This window comes from Saimiri boliviensis, chromosome 1 (genome assembly GCF_048565385.1).
Source record: "Saimiri boliviensis isolate mSaiBol1 chromosome 1, mSaiBol1.pri, whole genome shotgun sequence".
Taxonomy (NCBI): domain Eukaryota; kingdom Metazoa; phylum Chordata; class Mammalia; order Primates; family Cebidae; genus Saimiri; species Saimiri boliviensis.
This window is the reverse complement of record NC_133449.1, coordinates 287,777,462-287,804,833: the sequence shown is the minus strand read 5'-3', so window position 1 is coordinate 287,804,833 and position 27,372 is coordinate 287,777,462. Positions and strand designations below refer to the sequence as shown.

Here is a 27,372-nt window from a genome sequence, read left to right as displayed (position 1 = left end):
ACTCTTCTTCATAGAAAAGGAAATTGAGGCATATGGTTTACATAATTAATTTCCATTCATAGGAAGACTATAAAAAGTTAAAGCTGCACCAAGTACGAGGGGAAATCCAGATACATCACCATCCACATAGTGTGATGGGTTCCTCCACCTCGCCTACCCTATCCCACCCCCAGAGCCTGAGTAAGAAGCCACAAGTACTGAGGGGGAAACAGGACAGTGTAGAAGCCACATGAGATCACTGCAAATAACATGCAGAGGCAGGAATCCAACAATCAGCAACACGGCAAATACTAGGGCAGAGCCAAGCTAAGCCATGCTCTGGAGAGGTGGCCAGCTGAGCCCCATCCACCCCCTGCTGACCAATCACATTTCATTTCCGAATCTGGTGTGGAATGGTTTCCACCAATAACAGGGCTACCTGCACATGACTAGCTGGACATGTGGCTGTGCAATGGTAGGAGACCCAGGGCAGGGGGAGTTCAACCCATAGTGTGCATTGGCCTCACTTAAGACAGCAGTGTTAGCCTCACTGTTGTTATTTTTGCTGCTCAGAGTGCACAGGTTGCAGCCACAGCACTTTATTCCCACTAAATTTAGACAAAACAGACACCAACGCTCAATGCCCTGTGAAGCATATTACCTGTCTACTAATTGCTGATTCCAGTTCAGGGTAACCTTCCTTGTCCAGAAGAATATTTGGAAAGAGATCTTCGATCAAACTCAAAAACAAGGGTTCATCCTCATCAATCTAAAAAAGAAAAGAATGGGAAATCAGACCAATTATTCTGGCACAAACATAGCAATATGCAGATAAGCTGGAAATGCCCGACACAGTCATGGTTATTGCAATGTAACCACTAACCCAAATAACACATTTATTAAAGTTAACTCATATTTTTCTCATCTTTCCTATAAATAAAAGAAAAAATTAAAGAGGAAGAGAAAAGGGAGAAAGAAAAGAAAGGAAGGATATGAAAGGAAAGACAACACTGTCTATGTGACAATCTTTCCACAAAATAGTCAGTCTAGGGGATACCATATAGTCTACAATTTCTAATTTAAACTTAAAAGAATTTCTAAATTAGAAATTAGTAGCAGGTTAGTGAATTGCAATTTGGTTTATATTTTTATTTTAAAATGAAAAACTTCACTTTGTCACCCTTTACATAGATCCACAGATACTGGGCAATGATTATCAGTCTTTATTGTGAAATAATGGTGTGAAAGTATCACACACTTGTAGAATTTACATACCATTTCCTACCAGGCTCTACCAGACTTTAAAGGTGAGATTTTAGTTCTAAAACACAAGAACGATTTAAGGTTTTCAGCATCTTAACATATGTATATTTTAAATCAATTTCAATTCTACTGGAATAGGCACACTTTAGAGTAGATAGGAGTCATTACTACTCTTAAAAAAAAGTCTAATTAAAGTGATGCTCTCCAGCACTTTACCTGACAATTAGGCATTTTAAATGAGCGTTTTAAATAAATATTTTGAAGTCTCATGTATGGTTAGTTAGTTGAACTGATATTTAAGTAGGTGGAACATTTCCATCTGTAAGTCTTACCAGTTTAGAAAGATTCATGTCCCGTAGCACACGCATGACAATTGTGGACTCTGTATCCATTGGATTGGCTCGTTTTGCTGCTCCCAAGGTCCGAAGAACTGACAGAATGTTACGCAGGCCAAAGTCATAATGAACCTAGAGAATGTGAGATACATTGGGCTTATTTTCAACATTCATACACCTGCAGCAGCCATGTGAATCTCACAGAAATTCTATTCACAATAATAGGTAAATACTGGTTTTCCTTCAGAAAATGCATACACACAGTGGAGTAAAAAATTTCTATATAGATAGACGTTTTGAGCAAATAGCGAATATCCCAAAGAGTCCTCCCATGTGCCATCATTAGCTTAAGCCCTTAGATCAGAACTAGCTGCTATAGCTTGACAGGGAAAAAGGAACAAATTTCTTCTTGGAGTACAGACATCCCTTTGAGCTTATTCTTAATCAATCATCCATAGGGAAATTAGCTCATATCTCTAAAGTTAAAATTCAGAACCAGAATTAAACTGGGACTGCACTCCTGACTGTCATATACATAGAGAAATATGTGCCCTTTTCATGATAAGTAGGAAGACAGGAGAATCAGGGAGAAGAAAAGCAGCTGCACTGCAGGATTACCTGGAGGAGGAAGGATAAGGACAAATTAAAAAGCCAACCCCCCAGCTTTACCATACAATTACTATATATTTATAAAAGCTCAATCATGTCAAATTTCAGTGTATATAAAGTGAATAATCAAAATTTAATTACCCAATCACAGTGGAAAAGGTGGTTCCTCAAAAAATTAAAAATGGAACAATATAATCCAGCATTCCCACTTCTGGGTATATAGCCAAAAAAATGAAAAAATGGGCCAGGCACAGTGGCTCACACCTGTAATCCCAGTATTTTGGGAGACCAAGGTGGATCATGTAAGGTCAGGAGTTCAAGATCAGCCTGGCCAACATGACGAAACCACATCTCTACCAGAAAATTACAAATACTGACTGAGCATGGTATTGTGAATCTGTGATTCTAGCTACTCAGGAGGCTGAGACATGAGAACTGCTTAAATCCAAGAAGAAGAGGTTGCAGTGAGCCAGGATGTGAGATGAGACCTGCACTCCAGCCTGGGCAATAAAGACTCTGTCTCACCAAAAGACAACAAAAAAAGCTGAATGCATGGTCTCAAAGAGATATCTACATATTCATAGCAGCACCATTCAACCTAAACATCCATTGACAATCTGATGAATGGATAAACAAAATTGGTTTAAACATATAACAGAATATTATTTCACCATAAAAATAAAGGATATCCTGTCACATGCGACAACATGAATGAAACTTACATTACATTAAGTAAAATATGCCAGTCACAAGGAAACAAATATTATATGATTTCATTTATATGAGGTATTGGCAATAGTCAAATTCATAAAAACAGAAAGTAGAACGACGCTTACCAGGAGCTAAGGGAGGAGAAAAAGAGAAGTTTCTGTTTAGTGGGCAGAGAGTTTCAGTTTTTCAAGAAGAAAAAGTTACAGAAATATATTTCACAACATTGTGAATATACTTAATACTACTGAACTGTACATTTACAAATGGTTAAGATGGTAAATTAAACTTTATATGCTTTTACCACAATTAAAAAAAAAGATGTATAGGGGAAAAAAAACACAGTTATCCGCTAAGGTAATTGGGAGCAATATGCCTTACTTAATACTAGTCATTGGAAGATGGAGCACATAAAAATATTCAAATTGAGTTTCTACCCTCAGGGAATTTAAATTCTAATAAAGATAAGAAAATAGAAATGTGAATAAACTTGCATAAAAGTAACAATGACTTAAAAGTGTTGTTGAGTAAAATTAATCATGGAGAACTTCCTATCAGAGTTGGACTCAGTTAAATCTGTGGGTATGAAGGGAGAGTCACAGAATATTCACCAAGAGATCAGTATGGGTCCAATTATTTTGCACACATTGACTTACTACATTTCACAATGACCTTGTGAACATGGGTGGTAGGAGTGAGGGAAGTAGTGAAGTGGTAGTGAAGATGAGAGCAGGAGCCAGAGATGGGGGAAGTTTCTTCCATTCAAGAAACAGCATGGAAAAAAAAATATTTATTTGAAAGATAAGTGATATGGTTTGCTGTGTCCCCACCCAAATCTCATCCTGAATTGTAGTTCTCATAATCCCCATGTGTTGTGGGAGGGACCAGGTGGAAGTCACTGAATCATGTAGGCAGTTACCCTCATGCTGTTCTTGCAATAGTGAGTTCTCACAAGATCTGATGGTTTCATAAGGGGCTTTTCCCCACCTTTGCTCAGCATCTCTCTTTCCTGATGTCATGTGAAGAACATGTTTGCTTCCCCTTTTGCCATGACTGTAACTTTTCTGAGGCATTCTCAGCTATGCCGAAGTGTGATTCAATTAAACCTCTTTCCTTTATAAATTACCCGGTCTCAGGTATGTCTTTATTAGCAGCATGAGAACAGATTAACATAGTAAATTGATACCACATAGAGCAGGGTGCTACTATAAAGATCCTGAAAAGGTGGAAGCAACTTTGGAACTGGGTAACAGGCAGAGAGGTTGGAACAGTTTGGATGGCTCAGAAGAAGATAGGAAAATGGGGAAAAGTTTGGAACTTCCTAGAGACTTGAAAGGCTCAGAAGACAGGAAGATATGAAAAAGTCTGCAACTTCCTAAAGAGTTGTTGAATGACTTTGAGCAAAACACTCAGAGTTATATGGAAAATTAAGTCCAGCTGAGGTGGTCTCAGGTGGAGATGAGGAACTTGTTGGAAACTGGAGTAAAGGTCATTGTTGCTATACAAAGAGACTGGAGGCATTTTACCCCTGCCCCAGAGATCTGTGGAACTTTGAGTTTGAGAGAAATGATTTAGGGTATCTGCAAGAAGAAATTTCTAAGTGGCAAAGCTTTCAAGAGAAAGCAGAGCATAAATGTTTAAAATTTGCAGCCTAATGATGCAGTGGAAAAGATAATCCCATTTTCTGGGGAGAAATTCAAGCTGGCTGCAGAAATTTGTATAAGTAATGACGATTCAAATGTTAATCACCAAGACAATGGAGAAAATGTCTCCAGGGCATGTTAGAGATCTCCCTGTCATAACAGGCCCAGAGCCCAAGGAGGAAAAATGGTTACATGGGCCAGGTCCAGGGTCCCCCTGCTGTGTGAAGGCATGGGATTTGGTGCCCTACTTCCCAGCCACTCTAATTGTGGCTAAAAGAGGCCAACATGTAGCTCAGGCCATTGCTTCAGAGGGTGCAAGCCCCAATCTTTGGCAGCTTCTACGTGGTATTGGGCCTGCAGGTGTACAGAAGGCCCTCCACCTAGATTTCAGAGGATGTATGGAAACACCTAGATGTACAGGTAGAAGTTTGCTGCAGGGGTGAAGCCCTCGTGGAGTACCTCTGCTAGAGAAGTGCAGAAGGGAAATGTGGGATTGGAGTCCCCACAAAGAGTCCCCACTGGGATATTGCCTAGTGGAGCTGTGAGGAAAGGGACATCATCCTCCAGACACCAGAATGGTAGATTCACTGACAGCTTGTACTGTGCACCTGGAAAGCTGCAGACACTCAACATCAGGCCATGAAAGCAGTATGAAAGTACCCTGCAAAGTCAGAGGGGTGGAGCTGCCCAAAGCTTTAGGAGCCCATCTCTTGCATCAGCATGACCTAGATGTGAGACATGGAGTCAAAGCAGATCATTTTGGAAATTTAAGGTTTAATTATTGCCCCATTGGATTTTTGGACTTGCGTGGGGCCTGCAGCTCCTTTGTTTTGTGTTCACACCCAAATGACATCCTGAATTACAGTTCCCATAATCTCCACATGTCATTGGAGGGACCCAGTAAGAGTTAATTTAATAATGGGAATGGTTATCCTCATGCTGCTTTCATGGCAGTGAGTTCTCTGATGGTTTTATAAAGGGCTTTTCCCCCTCTTCACTTGGCACTTCTCCTTCCTGCCACCATGTGAATAGGATAGTGTTTGCTTCCCCTTCCACCATGATTGTAAGTTTCCTAAGGCCTTCCTAGCCATGCTGAAGTGTGATTCAATTAAACCTCTTTCCTTTATAAATTACCCAGTCTCAGGTATGTCTTTATTAGCAGCATGAGAACAGACTAATATAATAAGAATGAGTGAATAAGGGCTCAAATAAGCAGAAGAAACCAAGAATGTTAAAGACAAAAATGTTAGCGTCAGACAAACCAGAAAGGGCTCAATGGCCAGAGCCAGAAGAATCTGGGTGTGTCTGGACACTCACAGGGAAAGAACTTTTGAGTGTGAATGTAATTAGTTGAATCTGCAGGTATAAAAAGGTAATAGAGATTCAAAGAAGTTTGAAATGGAAATCTGAGTAATGAGATGGAGCAAAGGTTATATATGGTAGGAAATGTTACTCATGTTGTAATCTTATGTTTATTGCACTGTGTCATTATTTAGCACATATTTATACTAATTTTTACTGATACGTAGTAGAAAATCGTGGCATGATACCCACCTCTTGGTGGTCATTCTTTATATGAGATTAGGCAGGACCTGAAATTTGCTTCTTCTAACTAATAGAATACAGCAGAGACAACAGGTTGTATGTGATTATGTGTGTGTGATTATGTGGTCACATTAGATTTACACTCATTTTGCTGAAACCACTTTCCTTTCTGACTTTGAGTGGTCATTTTGGAGAATCCTATATAGCAAGAAACTATGCACAACCTGTAGGAACTGAGGGGGTCTCCAGCAAATAGCCAACAAGAAATTGAAGCCCTCAGTCTTCCACCCCCAACTAACAGAATTCTGCTGACAACCTGAATGAGCTCAGAAGTAGACTGCCCCCATTCGAGCATCAGGTGAAACCACAGCCCCAGCCAACACTTGATTGTAGCCTTGTTAGATATAAACCACAGGACTCAATTCAGCTAACTCCTGACCCACAGACACCATGTAGTAATAAACGTACACTGTTACAAGATACAAAATTTGTGTTATGATTGTTGCATGACTGTTATGCAGCAATAGATAACTAATGCAGAAGTATATGTTTAATTCCATGACTTTTAACTATTAAACAAACCTCATGATACCTGAACCTGCTACCCTAAGCAGTAGAGGAAACTAGCAAAAAGATTGCAACATACAAACCAGAGAGTTAGCAAAGCTTAGTCAAATACTCAATTGAGCTTAGAATTGAGAAGAATAAATCACTGAGAGGTTCCTAAAAATCATGAAAATACATAACACATATGGCAATGAATCTATAAGTGATATAAAGAGCCAATGTTAATATCCATAAATCTTTGGCTCTTAAATCAGTGTAGATGATATTCACTTTATTTCTATGCTATAAATATTAATTTATTTAAATGTACTTCTTAATAAAACTATGCATATAAATTTTTTGTAGTAATCACCTTTCTACCTAGTATGAATAAAATCCTTTGTCAACAAGCTCAGTCTACAATTTCTCAAAAAGAGAACATTCTGCTAGATGGAAAAATGAAACATGCCTAAGTGCATAAGACCTCCAGGATAACATACCTGCTTAGAAAGCTGCTCCTCACACAGTTTGTAAAGCGTGAAAAACTTCCTGGCCAAAACAACATTGTCAATGAAGCCACAACTAGCCAACTTCACCCTTATGATAATCTGACGGTCAGGGACCATCATGGCCACCGAGCGGAAATTAACCTTCAAGTTTTCAGGGAGTTCCTGCCGTCCAGCATAGCCAGGATTCTATACAGAAAAAAACCCAAGGATGAATGATGCAATCGACCACACGTCAGCATGATATTAAAAGATTCATTACGTACACACAACAAATCTGAAATGACAATCAGAAAATTCGTTTACATTGAGTAATGTAAAATCTCACTCTTCTTTTACCTGGACAGTCTGTCATGAGTTATTCATATGATCTTCGCTTAACCCCAAAGGCTTTTCAACAGGAGGTCAAGTTACAATCCCAATTTCCATTCAGGAAAATAGAGGACAGACGACCAGAGAGATGAATGAAAACTGTGATAAGAAGACTGAAATTCAGTAGCTTTTCTAGCAGCTCCTTACCATGGTTAAGAAAAGCCCAAATTCAGGGTTCATAGTCACGTTATCTCCATCAGTAAAAATAAAAGACTTTTTGCGCTCCTTTTTACATGTCAGAATAATGGAAATTTGCTGGGCTGCAACCGAGAGAACTGGTAGATCAATACGGTTAAACTCATCAAAACAGCCCCAGGATCCAGACTGTGCCAGTCCTTAGAAAGGAAATTAAACAAAAAAAATCCATTTAGTATATAATTTGAGAAAACCAAGAAAAAGGATATTATGTAGCTGTCAAAATGCATCAAATGTGAGTTCATTCAAAAGTAAAGTGGAACAAATAGATCTATGTACGCCTCAAGTGACTCAAAGCAGCTCACAATTTGGCACTTTACCTGTAAACACCCAACCTGCAGCGATAACGGAACATCTTAAAAAAAAAAAAAAAAAAGGCAGGAGATAGTAACACTAGGTCTATACACCTGGCAAGATTGAAGATTTTCCAAAAAATTTTACAAAGTTGAAAATGATTCTAAAATGTGGCCAGTTGTCGAAAACAAATTTTAGCAAAATATTCCACCTTGGCTGAAATTTCTCATCAAATAAAAAAAATATAACCCATACCTTTAAAAATCCGTCCAAGTCCTCGGAAATCCATTTGGTCTGAACAATTGAAAACCACGACATATTTCCCAAGGCATCGCCCCATGTCTTTCGTGGTTTCAGTTTTGCCTGTGCCTGCAGGTCCAGCCGGAGCTCCCCCCATGCTCATTCCCAGAGCCTGAGCCAGTGTGATGTAACATCTGCAAGGGTGGAAACATCCCTAGAACCAGTCCTCAGGCATTTGGAAATATATCTGAGACATCTCAGTGGCATGAAACCCACACGATTTAAAAACAGGCCATTGTCCCTACCTAACATTTCCCATACTACGCCCTAAAACACAGTTATCCTTATCAATGTTAACATATGCTGAGGAAAAGGAGGGGGTAGTCTATGATCAAATACGTTTAAAAACACCTTGAAGGTTAAACAGGCTTGTCACTGCTTCATTTTTCAGGCTTTCTTATCATAATATACAGAGAGAATCTCCAGGTATAAAAATAATACATTGCATTTCCAAAATGCATTTGGCAACTTTTTCGCAAAAATCTACCCCCATCAAAAAAAATAATAATATTCTGTTAAACAGATCTGAATCCTTTCAAATAGATTAATCACCATTTGAATTTAAAAGCTGGACATTAACGTAGTTGGTATTTAAAACACACATTGCTAAATAATCACATCTTGAATCTATTTCTGTGAGCATCTACGAAACTTGCACACACTTTCAACTGCATCTTACTAGATGAGATTAACAAATAAAACATTTGGTGAGAGAATACAAGAATGCCTGCAAAGGAAATGTTTAACCTGATAACTTGCAGATGAATTACTTGTTAGCCAGCACCCCCTGGTGTTACCAAAGGAGACAAATTAAAAAGTAGTGCCATGTAGCGTTTTCTTATGGCCAAACTATAAAGCATTCATCTGGACTTGAAAAAGATTTCCAAGGAAATGAAATGACTATCCAGTTTGAGCAGTGGAAATGAAAATGGACCGAACCAGCTGGGGGTAGTTCCAGGTTCTCAATTTTATTGGAATCAAGTGCCATAAAGGCAAGTAAATGACTCAACCCTGAATGTATGCAGAGCCTAGACACAGAGGAGAAGATCTGGGCATGAAATCAGGAGGATGCCTGCTCTCACTCTGATTCTGTCTTTTAGCCCCAGGTCTTACTTCCCCGGTTGCATTTTTGCCATCCCTTCCAGAGCAGTGTCTGTAACAGCAACAGACACCACATGTGCTCCACATACATCATCTTGTTTCATCTCCAGAGAACCCCGGAAAGAAGCTACTGTTCCTTTCCCCCTATACAGAGTTGAGGGGAAAGGCTCACAGAGATTGAGTGACTTTTCTTAGGCTGTGGCACGAGAGCTGACACTTCATGGCAACAAGCCAAGTCCCCTCGTTTCCTGGCTCTGGGACGAGCCCACCCTATCCGGGAAATAAAAATAACTAATGGGCACTAGGCTTAATACCTGGGCAATGAAATAATCTGTACAACGAACCCTCATGACACAAGTTTACCTATGTAACAACCCTGCATTTGTACCCCTGAACTTAAAAATTGAAAACTGAAAAAAAAAGAATAAATACGAAACAAAAAAAAAAGGAAATACATCGCCATCAACTCTGATCACTCGGCTGCTCCGTTACGCAGACCCGCGTTACAACTGAGATCAGTTGGTTTATGTTTGAACAGAAGCAGCAGCAAGTTGCTTCAAACAGATCGATCCTATTGACATGAAAAGCAGGCGGGCATGCCTGGTGACTTCTCCCTGACTCAGGTATGTGGGGCTTCAGACCCACTGCTACACTGGTGCCCAAACTGCCTTTCAGTGACAAGCACGGATCTGTCACAGGGGAGTTCTACATGTGGGTGTACCTTCCTCCTTCCCTCCCTTCTCTGCTTTCCCTTCTAGTCTATCTATTGGCTAGTTTCAAAACCATCTCCATTCATGAGCAGTTTGAACTTTGTGTTTTAGTTGCCTGTGGTCAATTCCACGTTAGTTTTCTACCTTCCAATTAAACTGCTATAAACTCTCTGCAGTCAGGAGCTAGGTCTGGTTCATGCTTGTACCCTCAACTGCCTGCCTAACCCATGGCATCTTGTACTATAATTTGTTGAATAAATGGCTTGTGCTGATTCATTCATACATTCTCATCTGGTCCCTCCTGCCCTAACAACTACAGGAATTGGAATGTGACTCTGATGCCAAATGAAAAACCACCAACCTCATGACCCAAGGCTCATTAACACTCTAACTAACCAAATCCATCACCAGCATTTGTCTTAAGTATTCATAGCACTGCTGGTGCATTTTGTCACATGTAAACCAGGAGTGGTTTCAACTCCTATTGGTTCTAAACTGCTGAAAAGTTTCCTAAGAAACAACGGTATGTGCATCAGCAGGGTATATTTCTTCCTTGAGAACTTGGTTTAGTTACAGGCTCTTTGATTATAAGATATGCTTAAGGAGAAACCAAAGAAAAGGTTGCTAAAGAATGTGTTACCATAGGCCAGGTGCAGTGGCTCATGCCTGTAATCCCAGCACTTTGAGAGGCTGAAGCAGGTGGATCATTTGAGGTCAGGAGTTCAAGACAAGCCTAGCCAACATGGTGAAATCCCATGTCTACTAAAAATACAAAAATTAGCTAGGCGTGGTGGCACATGCCTGTAATCCCAGCTACGCGGGAGGCTGAGGCAGGAGAATTGCTTGAACCCAGGAGGCGGAGGTTGCAGTGAGCCGGGATCATGCCACTGCAGTCCAGCCTGGGCGACAGAGTGAGTGAGACTCCATGAGACTCCATCGCCCCCAGAAAAAAGTGTTATCAGCAATTATGACAAGCAACAGTGATAGCAAGAATAGTAATATTGCTCTGTGCCACACCCTGTGCTGGGTACTTACATTACCTCTAGTCCACACAATGATTCCAAACCAAGGGAATCAGGGAGGTTAGGTGTCTTGCTCAAGACCACACAGCTGCTGGGGCAGTGCCGAATGGTCAACACTCAGGCAAACCTCACAGAAGCTATGAGAATGTCAGAAAAAGGTACAAATCCCATCTACATTTCTTATCAAGAAGATAGGATGCCTCCATCAGCCCTCAATTTCCTCCACCCTCTGTCTTAAGTGACAGCAGGGCAACTCTAGTCTTCATTAAAAACACTGTGAGTTTTTGGAGAAAAGTGCTGTATGTTATTATATTATAATGGCTATTTTATCATCTGAAACGTCTGCAACTCTGTCCACGTGGTATTGAGCTTCCCAGAATCCAGGGAGCTGCCACAGCTGTTGAATTCACAGGTCAGTCAGCAAAGGGCTGACAACATGTCAGTGCCTCTAGGATTTGACATTTCTAAAGTATTAATTTCAACGAGGAGCTTTCTCTTGCAAAAGGGAAGCAAATCTTGCAGTGGAAGCTCAGTAACCAGCAAAAATTAATAACTCACTTCCCATATAACCAAGTTGGTTAAAGAAAAATCAACAAGTGGGCATTTAGGGTGAAACAGACAAATGAACTTCAGAATCCCTTCACTGACGTGCTTAAAAATACTTGTTTTGCTTTTATAGTTCTTAGTTTTTTTGACATAAAAAGATATACAGGATAATGAGCATAGTGGAAGAATGAGGTTGCAGAAAAGACTGTAAACTATGGTACCTACATGTGAAACTGTAAAAGGATTTTGATATCTAAGCATCCAGTTTTCAAAGAAATAGAAAACTGTTGATCATTTTGAAAAGCAGAAAAGTTTTCCCTCCCACACATTCTACTTCTCGTTCTTCTGTACCATTGAACTTTTTCACCATTAAGATGTAATTTTGGAAATAATCATTTCTTTCATTTATTCAAGAACTATTTATTTAGCACCTGTTATGTGACAGAACAATTCTAGCGAACAAATCACATGAAGCCCATGCACCAAGGATCTTACATTCTAAAGAAAGAAAATAGATTATTAAAAATAAGAAACAGGGGAAATAAAGCTGAGTAAGAGGGTTAGGGATTTGGAGATTGTGAGAGGTTAGAAGGTCCTCTGAGGTGACCCTCTAGCAGAAGCCTGAAGGAAGAAGGAAGCATGCTATGTCACTATTGAAGGAAGAGGGTTCCAGGCCAAACATATAACAAGTCCTAGGGCCCTGAGGCAAGACTGTGCTGCAGCTGTGCAAAGAGCAGGTGGCCAGAGCTGAGTAAGGATAAAGAAGCAGAGAAGTAGCAGAGGCCAGATTGTACCAGGCCTCATAGGCCCACAGGAGGATGCTGGCTTTTCCTTGGCATGAGATGGAACCATGGGGGAAGTTCTAGGGCAAAGGATCTGACTTACATTCTGATGTCTGAACCGAAAACAGACGTACAGGGACAACAGCAGAGGCAGGGAAGCCAGTTATCATTATCATATTATCACAACATTATCACAATGATCCAGGTCAGAGACTACAGTGGGCTGGACAGGAGTAGTAATGATACCTGTAATCCCAGCACTCTGGGAGGCCAAGGAGGGCAGATCACCTGAGGTCAGGAGTTCAAGAACAATCTGGCCAACATGGTGAAACCCCATCTGTACCAATAATAGAATAATTAGCCAAGTGTGGTGGCTTGCGCCTGTAGTCCCAGCTACTCAGAAGGCTGAACAGGAGAATCACTTGGACCTGGGAGGTTGCAGTGAGTGGAGATCGCACCACTGTGCTCCAGCCTGGGCGAGAGAGTGCGACTCTGTCTCAAAAACAACAACAACAAAAGAGTAGTAATGATATAGAAGTGATTAAGGAATAATCGTAGGCAGATAGAGAGGGTAAAGGGAATTCTCAGCAGGTTCTTTTAATAAAACAGAATTATTCTTTTAATAAAACAGCTTTTTAATCAAAACAGCTCCCAAAATATTTCTTTTCTAACAGAAAAGAGGCTTAAAGAGCCAGGCTAGCAAGCTTTGATATGCAAATGCTGGTGATTAGAAACAGTTCCTCCAGGAAGGCAATTCCCGCCCTCTTCTCCCTGTCACCACGTGTGCCAAGCATCATGGCCACCTCCAGATAACTCCATGTGTGGAGGACATCATGGCAACCTGCATTTGAATATCAAAGAGCTAGGGCGGGAGAGCCAGTTTTTTCCGAAGACTACATAAATGACACATCTGGTCAAACCAATACCCTAAGCCCTATGCAAATCAGACATAGCCTCCTCCAGCCTCCTAATATAACCGACTGTTTTCTGGCCCACACGGGGTTTTTCTCTCTCTGCTCAGAGCCCCCCTCCCTCTGTCTCTGTACAGGGGAGTGTTTTCCTTCTTTCTTGCCTATTAAACTTTGCACTCCTTGAAACCACTCCATGTGTGTCCATGTCTAATCCATAAAACAAAGGACCCTCATGTTTCTTCCAGTCATTGGAGTTGTATCAGTAACGACAAAGGGGTGAAAATGGTCACGTTCTCGATGTAACCTGAAAGCAGTGCTGACCAGATTGTTGGTAGACTGGATAGTGAGGTAAGAGAGAAGGAAAGCCTTCAAGGTTACCACAGGAAGTGCTGGATTGCCCATCTGGAAGGTGACGTATTCACAGGCTTCAGGGTTTAGGACATGGACATCTTTCAGGGGAACATTATTCTGAATATCACACTTCCTCCCACCACTCTGATAAAATGGAATGGCCACTTGCTAAAATGAAGAAGATGAAGATGACAGGAGGGCACTTTTGTGAGGCTGATCAAACACACTAAGGTTAAATATCCTGGAACGTCCAAATGGACATGTCATGTAGGTAGATAGATATGTGTGTCTGGAGTTTGGGAAAGAAACCCTGGCGTGCAGAGATTAGGATTTTTAAATCATTCCTTAGGGATCACCTAAGGAATGAGTAAAAGTGGAGAAGAGAAGAGCCTGGTAGTTCTATGTTTAGAGGTCAAAGATGAAGAAGAACCAGTAGGAACAGGTACAAAAGGACAACCAGACCATTAAGAGGAACCAGGTGAGTGCCGTGTCCTGGAAACCATGTGAGGGAAGTGTATCAAAAAGGAGAGAATGATAACTGCATCCATGCAGCTGAATGTTCAAGAAACACAAGATCCAGGAATGACCACTGGATTTAGCAACAGGTCTGAGTGACTTTCAGGAGAACTGATTTATTAGAGTGATGGGAAAAGTAGGACCAAATAATTGGTCCCCCAAAGATTAAGAAATTCTAACCCCTGCAACCTGTAAACATCTTACCTCCCACAGCTAAAGGGACTTTGTGGATGTCATTAATGTTAACGACCTTCAGACGGGGGGATTATGTTGGATAATAAAGTGGACTCAACCTAATCTCATGAGTCCTTAGAAGCAGAAGAGATAGGCAAAAGGGTGGGTCAGAGACACAAGACAACAGAAGGAGGGGAGATTCAAAGCATGAAAGGCACCTGACCCGCCATTGCTAGCTTTGAAGATGAGGGAAGGAGTCAGGATCAGGGAACGTGGCAGCCTTCCGAGGCTAGAACAGCCCTGAGCTGACTTAAGACAATGGGGACCTGGGTCCTACAACCAGGAGGAAAGGTCTTCTGCCAACAACCTGGAAAAGCAGGAAACAGAACTCAGTCTCCGGGAAGAAACACAGCCCTGCAGCACCTGATTTTAGTCCCGTGAGATCGCATCAGACTTCAAATGAACAGAACTACAAAAAGAACACATTTGTGTTGTTTAAGGTTTTAAATTTGTGGCAACTTGTTATGGCAGAAATAGAAAATTCACATTGAGAGCCTGAATGAAGTGAGCTCAAGAAAAACCAGGCAGAGAGAAACTGCTTTTGAGGGGTTTTGAAGGGAGCGTGGAAGTGGGAAGGAAACTGAGCCAATCACGGTAGGGCTTGCTGTGTGGAGGCAATCACAACATGTTTGTGTGTTGATAAAAAAAAATTCAGTTGAAAGTGAAAAATGGACGATGCTCCCAGAGAGGAAAACCTGGGGTCAGTGGGCCTGTTGGCTTTGGACAACAGCATGGACCATCCATTCGAAGAATCTGGAGAGAACGGGCTGCCTGAGAACAGACACCCAGGTTAAGGCACATGGTGATGGAGATGAGCACATCTGTCTTTTCAATAAAACAGGAAACAAGCTCATGCCTGTAATCCCAGCACTTTGGGAGGCCAAGGCAGGCAGATCACCTGAAGTGAGGAGTTCGAGACCAGCCTGGCCAAGATGGTGAAATCCTGTCTCTACCAAAAATACAAAAATCAGCCAGGCGTGGTAGCACATGCCTGGCATCCCAGCTACTCGGGCGTCTGAGGCAGGATAATCGGCTTGAACCCAGGAGGCAGAGGTTGCAGTGAGCCAAGATTGATTGGTACCACTGCGCTCAGCCTGGGCCACAGAGCGAGACTCCGCCTCAAAAACAAACAGGAAACAAGGCCTTGGGTGGAGACAGAGAAAGACAAGGAAGTGCTGGAGGCTTGAAAGGCAGGAGACATAAAATAATCACATAAGCATTTTATGAAAAATTCCTACTTGGGAACTTTTTAATGCACATTACTTCTCATTGACCAATCATGATTGTAGATAATTATGCGGCACAATGTAATACTGTGTTATATGAATAAAATATGGAATGATTAACGCAAGCTGTTTGACCGTAACAAGCATTCAGTGCACCCTGAAGCGAAAATATACAATGTAGTTGATACTACAAAGTTCAAATTAGACTAACCAAATCACAGAATATTAGCCCTACAAGCACCCTTAGAGAAAACACAGCTCAGGGGTCCCCAACCCCCAGGCCACAGACCAGTATTGGAGCTGAATGAGGACAGAGTATTGGTCGGTGGCCTATTAGGGACCCGGCCACACAGCAGGAAATGGGCAGCAGGCGAGTGGGTGAAGCTTCATCAGTATTTACAGCCATTCCCCATGGCTCATCCCATCAGCGGCAGTATTAGATTCTCATAGGAGCGCAACGTTTATCATGAACCCTCTTGTGAACTGTGCATGCCAGGCATCTAGGGTGCTCGCTCCTCACAAGAATCCAATGCCTGATGATCTGTCGCTGTCTCTCATCGTCCCCAGATGAGACTGTCCAGTTGCAGAAAAACACACTCAGGGCTCCCGCTGATTCTACATTATGGTGAATTGTATAATTAGTTCATTATCTATTACAATGTAATAATAGAAATAAAGTGCACAATAAATGGAATGGGTTTGAATCATCCCAAATCCATCACCCACCCTCTGGTCCGTAGAAAAACTGTCTCCCACGAAACCAGTCCCCGGTACCAGAAAGGTTGGGTACCGCACCACTGACTTAGCTCATCTTACAAATGAGGAGACTGATTCTAGGGCAGTTGCAGTGGCAGGTATCACAAACACAACTGGTAAATTACAGGCAGAGGGAAAAGTTAACACTCTGGAGGCCCGGCCAGTAGCCTCTCCCTACTTTTACCTGCACTGATACTCAATTTCTTTCCTGCTTAAAAAAAAAAAAAATCTAATTGTCTCTCAGGAAGAACAAGATACTCAAGCAGCTCCCAAGGCCCACCATGATTTGCACCTGAGAACACACAGCAATTAACTCCTTTTCTCACCCATCCCTATCCACACGAAGTTTATACATTTAAACTCTACCTCTACAAGACTGAAGGCAGAAGAGGCAAGGTCTGTGTCAGTCACAAACCTAAATACCATATGAAGACACAGGTGGAAAGCTAAAAATACTAAATTTCAGAGCTAAAAATACTAAATTTTAGTATAAAAGAGCCTATAAACCCTGAGAGACTTTAAGCAAAAATCCTCTGGGCAATTCGAAAGAATAAAAATGGATGGGGGTTGGGAGAAGGGTTCCATCACCTGTCTGTAAGTGGAGTTATGACAAGCCTGTCAGTGCAGCCTAAAAATTCATTCTGGTATATGAAAGCCACATCTGTGATATGAATCATCATCTTGTCAGAATCTTCGTTAAAGTAAAATCTGCACTGTTTCAGCCATTCAAAGTCCATAGGGCTCTTGATATGCATATGGCACTGAAATTCAAAAGGAGTCTGTTAGAGCTATGATGAGAATCACTCATTAAATACACACATTAGCATTCACATAGATCATAAAGTGAAATAAATAAAACTCAAAGACGACCCAAGTATTTCAGAGGTGTCAACTACATCACCAGCCAACCCACTCATTTACTGATTGATAAAAAAAAACTTTAGAAGATGGGAATGAGAAAACTCAAGAGAAACTCCTAATTATGGCCCTCCAATGTAAGTGGTTTTACATATTTTAATAATAAGATATTCATTTCTTAAATTTCACCTTTAAACGCCTAATGCCGTAGTCCTAACCATGAAATATAATCCATGAAAAGCATGTTTTGGCACACAAAGACAGAACCAAACAATCTCATTAGGACAAAGACTATAACAAAGCATAGTGTTGAGTTTTTTTAACCCATTAATTATTTTCCCAAGAATTACACTGGGCCAAAATTTCTAACATCTAAATGACAGGTCATTGCCTGGCAATCCTTTTGTCCAGATTTTTTAACCAAAATTTTAAGCCACTTTCACCATTTTTCTTTGACAACTAAGAAATCCAAAATTAGCCTGGGCCCTTTATTTCTCAGAGAGGCAAGTATTGTGCTTAGCTATTAAGACAGGAGGTTAGCACACAATAGCTTGGATGTGCTGCCTTTCTTTCCATTACAACAAAACCGATCTTTCATAATCATTTTTACATAATGGGGTGAGACAAACCCAGAAAATTATTATGAAAATAAGAGCTTTTTGCCTCTTATCGAATGTATTTTGTAGCAGAGGACAAATTTCATTTATTTCCCATTTTCTGTAGCTACGAAACTCTTCTCCCACCCTGTTCTCTCTTTTCCCACCCTGTTCTCTCTTTAAAAGCAAAAATCTGTATGACACCTGAATGTCAGAAGCTATATTAGGAAAGACCATTTGCAATCAATGACACAAAATGTATCAAAACTTGTTAAGAATGTGATTTTTTAAAAGCCTTAAGGGAAGTCCTAAACAGCTCTACTAAGCAATATTACTAATAATTTCTGTAGCAAGAAACTACTGATCTTCAATTAACAGGTAAAAAGCAAAAAAAAAAAAAAAAAAAAAAAAAGATGTATAAAGGCTTTTCAGATGTTACACGACAATTTTAACATTAAAAATCATCACATTAAAAATTTTTTTCATAAAATCTAATTGCCTCAATATCGTCTTGGCATAGATCATCAGAATATAACTGACATTCAGTTAAGACTGTAAACAAAGCTAACAACAAGCCCTGACTACGAACATGATTCTTTGCCAGAATTTAATCTTTTCCTTGAATTCAATCAAACTAGTTCTACTAGGTAAACACAGATAGTGTCTAGAATTTGTTTTTTTCTACATGCCACAGCATTTATAAAAAATTTACCAGGTCATCAAAGATGTCCCTTTGGTGCACATGAATAGTAATCAGAGTCTCATATTTCACTCGTTCTGTGGAACTCAGGTCCCTCGTGGTGACTTCTATCAGAGTATTGAGTAGTTCCAGGAAAGACTGATTCGTTTTCTGCATGATTTTCTTATCAAACTTGGCATTTTTAAGGGCTTCCTCTGAATCCCGTGTCCATATCATTTGAATTCCTAATAATCCAACCTTATGGAAATGAAAAAGCTTTATGAATTTGTATGACATATTAATGTATTTAAATAGAAATTACAACATGATCAATAATTGTGATTGTTATGCAAGTATAAAGCCATGATTACATCAACTTTGATGCCTTTTTTCATAGCCTATGGAAACTCTATTTCTTATCATTATAGATAAACTCTATATCTTATCTTCCAAATGCAGAAGTCACATTTCTCTCTAGATAGATTTTAAGTTGCTTGCAGGCAAAGAATGTCTGAAACTTGCTTTACCCAAACTATCATGATGTTGAGACAGAGTGGATGCTCACCAAACCTTTACTGTTCACAGTAACTAAGAAAACATTGTTTCCTGTGTTTTAATACTGAAATCTATTTTTCATTTTTTTAGTATTTTTTCATTTTTCAGTACATTTTCATGATTTTTATATACTGTTACATCCAAGATTGAGTAGGGAAAAAACTGTTTTAAGTTAAAGACAATACATCAAATATATCTATAAACCAAATACACATTTAAGTCTATAAATATATGACCATATAATCTGTAGTTGAAATCTTTAAGATTATGCATATTTAATGGGTCCTTATGAAAATCTTAATACTGACCTAGAGTTAAATTATAGCCATTTGTGAAGCTTACAGTAGGTAATGTCTGAGATTTAAGATGACTATTTTATAAAACATACTTTCCAGTTTCAATACACTGACCTGAGCAGGGAAGGATGAAAGAAATTCAATTAGTTGGAAATCTGCTTCTTGAATATTTGCAGCTGCCTGGCGAATTACAAGATGCAACGAGGATTGAGATTCTTCCAAGAGAGAATTAAGCCAAACTTCTACATTACCCTCTGCCATGACAGGCTTATTCAATTCAATCGTCTCACCCTCTCGAGAGGAAACTGACAGAATTCGATCATAGATCTATGTTAGAAACAAAAAAAAAAAGCTATAGTCATTATGAAAAGTAAAAACTAATTCTTGACTTGTCTTTCCCATAGAAAGTTAAGCTACAGATTATAAAATATTGTAAAAGGCAAAATACAAATTACTTCAAAACAATTTAAAAAAAAAAAAGCCATGAAATCTAAAAGGCAATATGAAATCAATTCAGGTCTGGCACAGTGGCTCACGCCTGTAATCCCAGCACTCTGAGAGTCTGAGGCAGTGGATCACCTGAGGTCAGGAGTTTGAGACCAGCCTCAGCAATATGGTGAAACCCCGTCTCTACTAAAAATACAAAAATTAGTTGGGTGTGGTGGTGGGCACCTAGAATCCCAGCTACTCGGGAGGCTAAGGCAGGAGAATCGCCTGAATCCAGGAGGCAGAGGTTGCAGTGAGCTGAGATCGTGCCATTGCACTCCAGCCTGGGCAACAAGAGCGAGACTCCGTCTCAAAAAAAAAAAGAAAGAAAGAAAGAAAGAAAGAAAGAAATCAGTTCCACATAAGCTATACTGTAAGGGGGGTAAATTTTCTAAAAGAAACATTTAATATAAATACGATGATTTTAAAAATCTCTAAAGGTTCCCAAATGAAATGAGACTTCTAAAACCTAAAGTGTTGTATATACTAAGTCCTCCTTAGCTTGTAGACAGAATTGATCTACCAAAAAGCTACTGGGGCTTTAGTTTCAGGGCCCCCACTTACATAGACCCTTTCCAAGCCCCTAAATATGAATTTGTATTTACAAACTTACAAGATTTAGCACCCACGCAACCAAACGTGGCCCCTGATTATAGAAAATTCATGGCAGGAACAAGAAGAAAAAACAAAAACAACACGATCTTAAGAAGAAACTGCTGGCCGGGCGTGGTGGTTCACGCCTGTAATCCCAGCACTTTGGGAGGCCGAGGCGGGTGGATCACGAGGTCAAGAGATCGAGACCACCCTGGTCAACATGGTGAAACCTCGTCTATACTAAAAATACAAAAATTAGCTGGGCATGGTGGCGTGTGCCTGTAGTCCTAGCTACTCGGGAGGCTGAGGCAGGAGAATTGCCTGAACCCAGGAGGCGGAGGTTGCGGTGAGCTGAGATCGCGCCATTGCACTCCAGCCTGGGTAACAAGAACGAAACTCCGTCTCAAAAAAAAAAAAAGAAGAAGAAGAAGAAGAAGAAGAAGAAGAAGAAGAAGAAGAAGAAGAAGAAGAAGAAGAAGAAACTGCTAAGAACAAAGGCGAAAAGTCTGTGGGCATTTAATCAACATAAGAGGGCTACACTCAAAATAAGATACTTAAAGATACTTAAGACAACGTGAGACAGTGAGAAGCTTCGCTCTTGGACGATGAAATCCTAGTGCTGTGGCAGAGGGTTTAAGCAAAACAATCAGGAAGAATTTTCTGATGCATTTAGTCCCTTCTTTCAACCTCCACATCCAATAAAACAAGAAACATTGATTCTGAACCATTAAAATCCATCCTGTTTTCCTTCCTCTCTGTCCCCTCTAACAAAGCCTCGTTACAGCTGTTCAGTCTTTTTTATCCTGATTTTGCAATGCCTTCTTACATTGATGTCCTTGCCCCCTTTCATTCTGCCTCCTACACTGTGCCAGAGAATGTTTCGGAAACACAAATCAGGTCACTGTCCTGCTTTAAAGCCTCCCATGGCTTTTTAATCAGGTTCGGGATGAAGCAGAATTCCATAATGGGATCCACTTGACCTTTAACATCTTGCCCATCCCCCTTCTCTCTTTGCTCATGGCTCCCTACTGTGGGTTGAATTATGTCTCTCAAAAACATAGGCTGTAGTCCTAAGCCCTGGTGCCTGTCAATGTGACATTATTGGGGAATAGAGTCTTTGCAGATGTGATCAATTTAAGATACAGTCACCTCTAGCCTCCAGAACTTTGAGAGAATACATTTCTGTGGTTTTAAGCCACAGAAGCCCTAGGAAACTAAAAACCCTCCCTCACACACCCACGCTGCTGACAAGCCTGGACCGCCCCTGCTTCCAGGCGCCCACACCTCACTTGCACCTGTTCTTCTTCTGTCCTGACCATACTTCCCTTCTTCACCTGCAAGGTTATAGTCCACTTACCTTCAAAAAGTCAGTACAAATTTATATTCTCCTGCAGAAAGCCTTCCCTGACACCCCCATACACCCAGGTTAGGGCTCCTTGAGGGTATCCTCACACTGTTTGTGCTTAATGCAGTGCAATAATTATAATACAAGTTCAAGTTTATTTATTCAACAATTTGATTGTCCAGTTTCTCTAGAGTCTTATAGTACATACAACTGACTTCAGTGTTGATCATGATATATTCTTCCTGGGAACCCCAGACCAGCATCGTGTCTGGCAGACAGCAAGGAGCTTGACCTTAACAACTGGCTTTTAATGGCTTCGAATGAAATAGCTCTGACACCCCCCTAACTGCACTCTGAAGGCAACTTGTCTACTCCCCTGTCTCCCCACTGAGAGCACAAGTTCATGGAAGGTTAGTGTATTCCTAGTGTTAAGCATGACATCTGGAACATAGTAGTTGCTCAATAAATGTAACACTGCATGCTAGGATGAAAAAAATGAATGTTACTAGGGGTTTATATGAAGCACAGAGGGAAACTGAATACAATATCAAGCAAGAAGGATCACTTTCCTAGGGAATTTGGGTGGAGGGATGGATTAGGCAATATATTTCAGCAGCTGTGCAAGTGTAGTCTCTGTCAAGTTAAATGGCCTAATGCGAGTCCCATGCAGCTTCATGATTCTATGCACACGGGATTGTAAAAAACCAATTTTGATAAAGTATGACAAAAAACTTCTGAAACCTGATTATGACAATCAAATCCATCCCAGCTACTTGGGAAGCTGAGGTAGGAGAATTGCTTGAACTGGGACCCGGGAGGCAGAGGTTACAGTGAGCCGAGATCACACCACTGCACTCCAGCCTGGGCTACAGAGCAAGACTCCATTTCAAAAAAAAAAAAAAAAAAAAAAAAAAAATCGAATCCTGAGGGCAGTTCTGTTTAGTTAAGACACTATTTTATCAACAGTTGGTTTTCTTTCTTGTTGGATTTCTGACTAGTTAACTTGGGGTGTAAAACCATGAATGCTACACAAAATGCATTCTTAATCCTAAGCTATCATTTTTTTTAAATTTGAATCTACATTTTGGAGAGTAAGCAGTTCCGAAGGCAAATGGCACCCCAAGATTTGTTTTCAGTCATTGGCCAAGAGCTCATGGACAGGGAAGCAACCCTTTTTATCAACCGGTTTTCAAAGAGCTACTTAAACGTAGCGTAGGTTCTAAGGGACAGCAAACATTGGCCTGCCATTAGAATTAGGCAGACCTTTTCATGGAACTTGACAGATTTAATGTTGTCAAACACGTTCAGCAAATGGGCCTGGATAGTGTGGGAGTCGGATGCCTGGCCCAGAATCTCTAGAAGGGCTGGATCTGAGACGAAGAAAAACCGAGGAAAGCACAGTCGTTTCTTCTCCAAGTACCTGAGAGGAGAAGAAAACAGAAACTTTTACAACCACACAAAGCTGACCGTTCAAGGAATAAATTAACCTGGATAAGAAAAGGAGGCAAGGCTGTGAGACCGGTGACAATCAGATTTTGCCACATGACTTACCTCAATGTTTTCAATTTTTCAATTTTTTAAGAGTTTTTTCCCAAAATTGGTGGCAGAATTTCCTCATTTTTCACAAGTGTAATGTACACCTTTTGCTCAGTCTGGAAAAGCTGGCACATTTGTTGTAGAGAGTAAGATAAAACACACACAGGCAGGGTTCGGTTTTGGTCTGGGGTTTTGGGTTTCCAAGCACAGCACTGTGTCATCTAAAGGCTCCCTGTAATACTTGAAATTGTAACTTAAAAGAGAATCCAATGAATTCATCATCCAAGCAGAAGCAAAACCCAGCCGTGACGAGCTCCATGGAAAAGCTGTGGTACCCGTCTCTGCCTCCAGGAGCTTGAAAATCCACGGAATGTTCCGATCGCTGACCTGCTTTCAGCTAGGCTTTTGTCTCCACATTTGCTTTCTGTAATGGTCATTCCTGATGTGATCGAATGTGTATTCTGTTATTTTCTTAACTATAGCTCTCTATCTTCATTTCCTAGCATATTTGGTTATAATTATGGTGATTTTAATTGTACTTTCTTTTTGAAACTTTACCAGCCTAATTTCTATTTTTTAATTTCTGCCCTTTCCTTATCATTTGTATTATTATTCATTTTAGCCTTTTTTCAACTTTCTTTTTAAAGATAGTCTCACTCTGTCACCCAGGCTGGAGTGCAGTGGCGCAATCTCGGCTCACTGCAGCCTCAGCTTCTCAGGTTCAAGTGATTCTCCTGACACAGCCTCTGAAGTGGCTGAAACTACAGGTATGTGCCACCACGCTCGGCTAATTTTTTGTTTTTGTTTTTGTTTTTAGGAGAGATGGGGTTTCACCATGTTGGCCAGGCTGGTCTTGAACTCGTGACCTCAAATGATCCATCTGTCTCAGCCTCAGAAAGTGCTGCAATTACAGGCATGAGCCACCACACCTGGCCTCAACTTTTATTTTAGGTTCAGGAATACATGTGCAGGTTTGTTACATAGGTAAATCTCATGTCTGGGGGGGGGGGGGGTTGGTGTACAGAGTATTTCATCACCTGAGTAATAAGCATAGTACCTGATCGGTAGTTTTCCAGTCCTCACCCTCCTCCACCTCCACGCTTGAGTAGACCCCAGTGTTTGTTGTTCACTTCCTTGTGAACATTGTATTATTTCTTTATTTCCTGTGTAAAACTATAAGGAATTTTTTTTTTTTTCTGAGATGCTCTGTTGCCCAGAGTGGAGTGCAGTGGCGTCATCTTGGCTCACTGCAGCCTCCACCTCCCAGGTTTAAACATTTCTTCTGCCTCAGCCTCTATAGTGGCTAGAACTACAAGCATGTGCCACCATGCCCAGCTAATTTTTGTATTTTTCTTTTTTTTAGTAGAGATGGAGTTTTGCCATGTTGGCCAGGCTGGTCGTGAACCCATGACCTCAAATGATCCACCCACCTCAGCCTCCCAAGGTGCTGGGACTACAGACGCAGGCCATCACACCTGGCTAATTTCTGCATATTTAGTAGAGGCCGGGTTTCACCATGTTGGACAGGATGGTCTTGATCTCCTGACTGTGATCCACCTACCTCAGCCTCCCAAAGTTCTGGGATTACAGGCGTGAGCCACCGCACCCGGTCAAGGAAACATTTTTATTTCATGGCAACAGAATTCACTTTCTAGGAAAAATCAAGTTTTTGCTAGAGGATTACTTGGATCAGAAACTGGAGCCTAGTGACAACCTTCCAGGGCCCGCACAAGGAATGCTTGAAAGTTCGCGATTCGGCAATTGCTAGTCTCATTCTGCTGAGTGGATATCCAGGCTGAAGACAAATCTGAACGAAGTTGCTCAAGACAAAGGAGGGCACTTGCTGAGAAAAAGGCAAAGAAGGAGATACCAGGAGAGGGTCACGCTGAGGAAGGAATTTCGGAAATAAACGGACATGTCTACAGGGATGATCATGGTTAAGCCTTGGTGTATGAGTTGAAATCATCGTCTCCAGCTCTCACGGGATCCCCAGTAAAATAAGCTCTTGCAGCAAAGGGATTTGTTCACTTAGGGCAGGTGAAAAGGCATGAAGTCTGGCCTCAACTAAGAAGCAGGATAAAAGCAGAACAGCCTGGATAGTCTGTTCTTCTCTATCCCCCTCACTTTCTGAGAGTCTAACTTAAATGTTTGTAATGTTTAATTTTGTTTTAGCTAAAAAACTAATCTTTTCTCAGCTTAAAACTACTAATTCTGTTATTTCAAATATCCCAATTCTTATTTAAATAACTTCAATGTGTCCATTGTCTCTGCACAGTAGCCTGGTCTGATTCTGATGAGGAATCGGGTCATGTTTTCTATCGCGTTTGACCAGTATGGAAGAGGCTGTGGTGTGTGACAGCCAGACCCCTGTGATGGTACAGAGAAGACACCGCATCTTCACCAACACGTTCTGAGTATGCCAACTCAAATTATGATCTCATCTGTGATCCTTCCTGTCCATGCTGAACCTCGACATCTTGGGAGCATGTTGTTTTTGTATAAGCATGATTTCTCAAAGGTTTATACAAGGCTTACAAATGCTACTCATAACTGCTTCTTGGTAACAAAATCAAAAGACAGGGAAAGCTCAGTTTAAAAAAAAAAAGTGTGCCCAATTTTAGAGAAGACATTTTCTCTGCTGGGTTATAACATAATGCCCCAAATGCTGCATGATAGAGTAGAATATGTTCATAGTAAAAAGAAAGAATAAAAAAGAAAAATAGGCCAGGCACAGTGGCTCACGCCTGTAATCCCAGCACTTTAGGAGGCCGAGACAGGTGAATCACCTGAGGTCAGGAGTTTCAGACCAGCCTGACCAACATGGTGAAACCTCGTCTCTACTTAAAAAAAAAAAAGAAGAAAGAAAAAATTAGCTGAGCATGGTGGCACACTCCTGTAATCCCAGCTGCTCGAGAGGCTAAGGTGGGAGAATCACTTGAACCTGGGAGGCAAAGCCCGCAGTGAACCGAGATCGCACCACTGAACTCCAGCCTGGGTGACAGAGCAAGACTCCATCTCGAAAACAGAGAGATAAAAATAGAGAGGGGTGCGTGCGTGTGTGTGTGTGTGTGTGTGTGTGTGTGTGTGTGTGTGTCTGTCTGTCTATGGTGGTAGGTGGAAGATGGGGAAGGGAGAAAAAAGTAATAAATTCAGCTGTAGCTAGTCCAGTAGACAGTTCCTCAGCACGTGTTTCAGTGATGACTGAACCTGCATGATGTTAGTGATCCCTGCCCCTCAGTCCTTCCACGTTGAGGAAGCCCCAGAAGAGGGAAGCTTTCAGAAACCCTTTCCCCATTCTCTCTGACCTGATGCTGGTGGTAGGCTCATAGCACTCATGCTAGATCTACTTCCAAGAATCCTCAGTGGTGCCTGAACCACATTTGGTCATACTAAATAATTATTATGTCTAAATGGAATGGTCAGCATCAATCATTTGAGCATGGCGGCTCATGCCTATAATCCCAGCACTTTGGGAGGCTGAGGCGGTGGATCACAAGTTCATGAGTTTGAGACCAGCCTGTCCAACATGGTGAAACCCCATCTGTACTAAAAATACAAAAAAACCTTAGCCAGGCGTGGTGGTGTACACCTGTAATCCCAGCCACTCAGGAGGTTGGGGCAGGAGAATCGCTTGAACCCAGGAGGCAGAGGTTGCAGTGAGCTGAGATGGCACCATTGCACTCCAGCCTGGGAGACAGCAAGACACTATCTCGAAAGAAAGAAAAAAAAGGAGAAAAGGAAAGAGAGAAAGAGAAAGAAAGAGAGAGAGAGAGAGAGAGAGAGAGAGAGAGAGAGAGAGAGAAAGAAAGAAGGAAGGAAAGAAAGAAAGAAAAAGAAAGAATGCATGAACAACCTTTTTGTCCTTCAACATTTACTTAACTTGATCCAATAATTTATAAAGATCAACTCATTAATCCCTAAGACTCCATTTTTCTAAACCTTTATGTTAGAAAAATTACTTGCAAATGGTTCTGCTT

At 41.0% G+C, this 27,372-nt stretch overlaps 1 protein-coding gene across 4 annotated transcripts in view; it reads right to left on the bottom strand.

The window, feature by feature from the left end:
• The window catches only part of DNAH5 (dynein axonemal heavy chain 5), a 358,938-nt gene that overhangs the window by 147,280 nt on the left and 184,286 nt on the right, over positions 1-27,372 (bottom strand). For all 4 annotated transcript variants that reach the window (XM_039471819.2, XM_074387173.1, XM_003932490.4 and 1 more), the window contains 9 exons: positions 23,123-23,279; positions 19,549-19,761; positions 18,617-18,841; positions 17,039-17,211; positions 8,251-8,429; positions 7,654-7,841; positions 7,129-7,323; positions 1,575-1,709; positions 641-748 (listed from right to left, as the gene is read on the bottom strand). In XM_039471819.2, the coding sequence (XP_039327753.2) occupies positions 641-748; positions 1,575-1,709; positions 7,129-7,323; positions 7,654-7,841; positions 8,251-8,429; positions 17,039-17,211; positions 18,617-18,841; positions 19,549-19,761; positions 23,123-23,279 (1,573 nt within the window). The remainder of the gene's footprint in view (positions 1-640; positions 749-1,574; positions 1,710-7,128; positions 7,324-7,653; positions 7,842-8,250; positions 8,430-17,038; positions 17,212-18,616; positions 18,842-19,548; positions 19,762-23,122; positions 23,280-27,372) is intronic.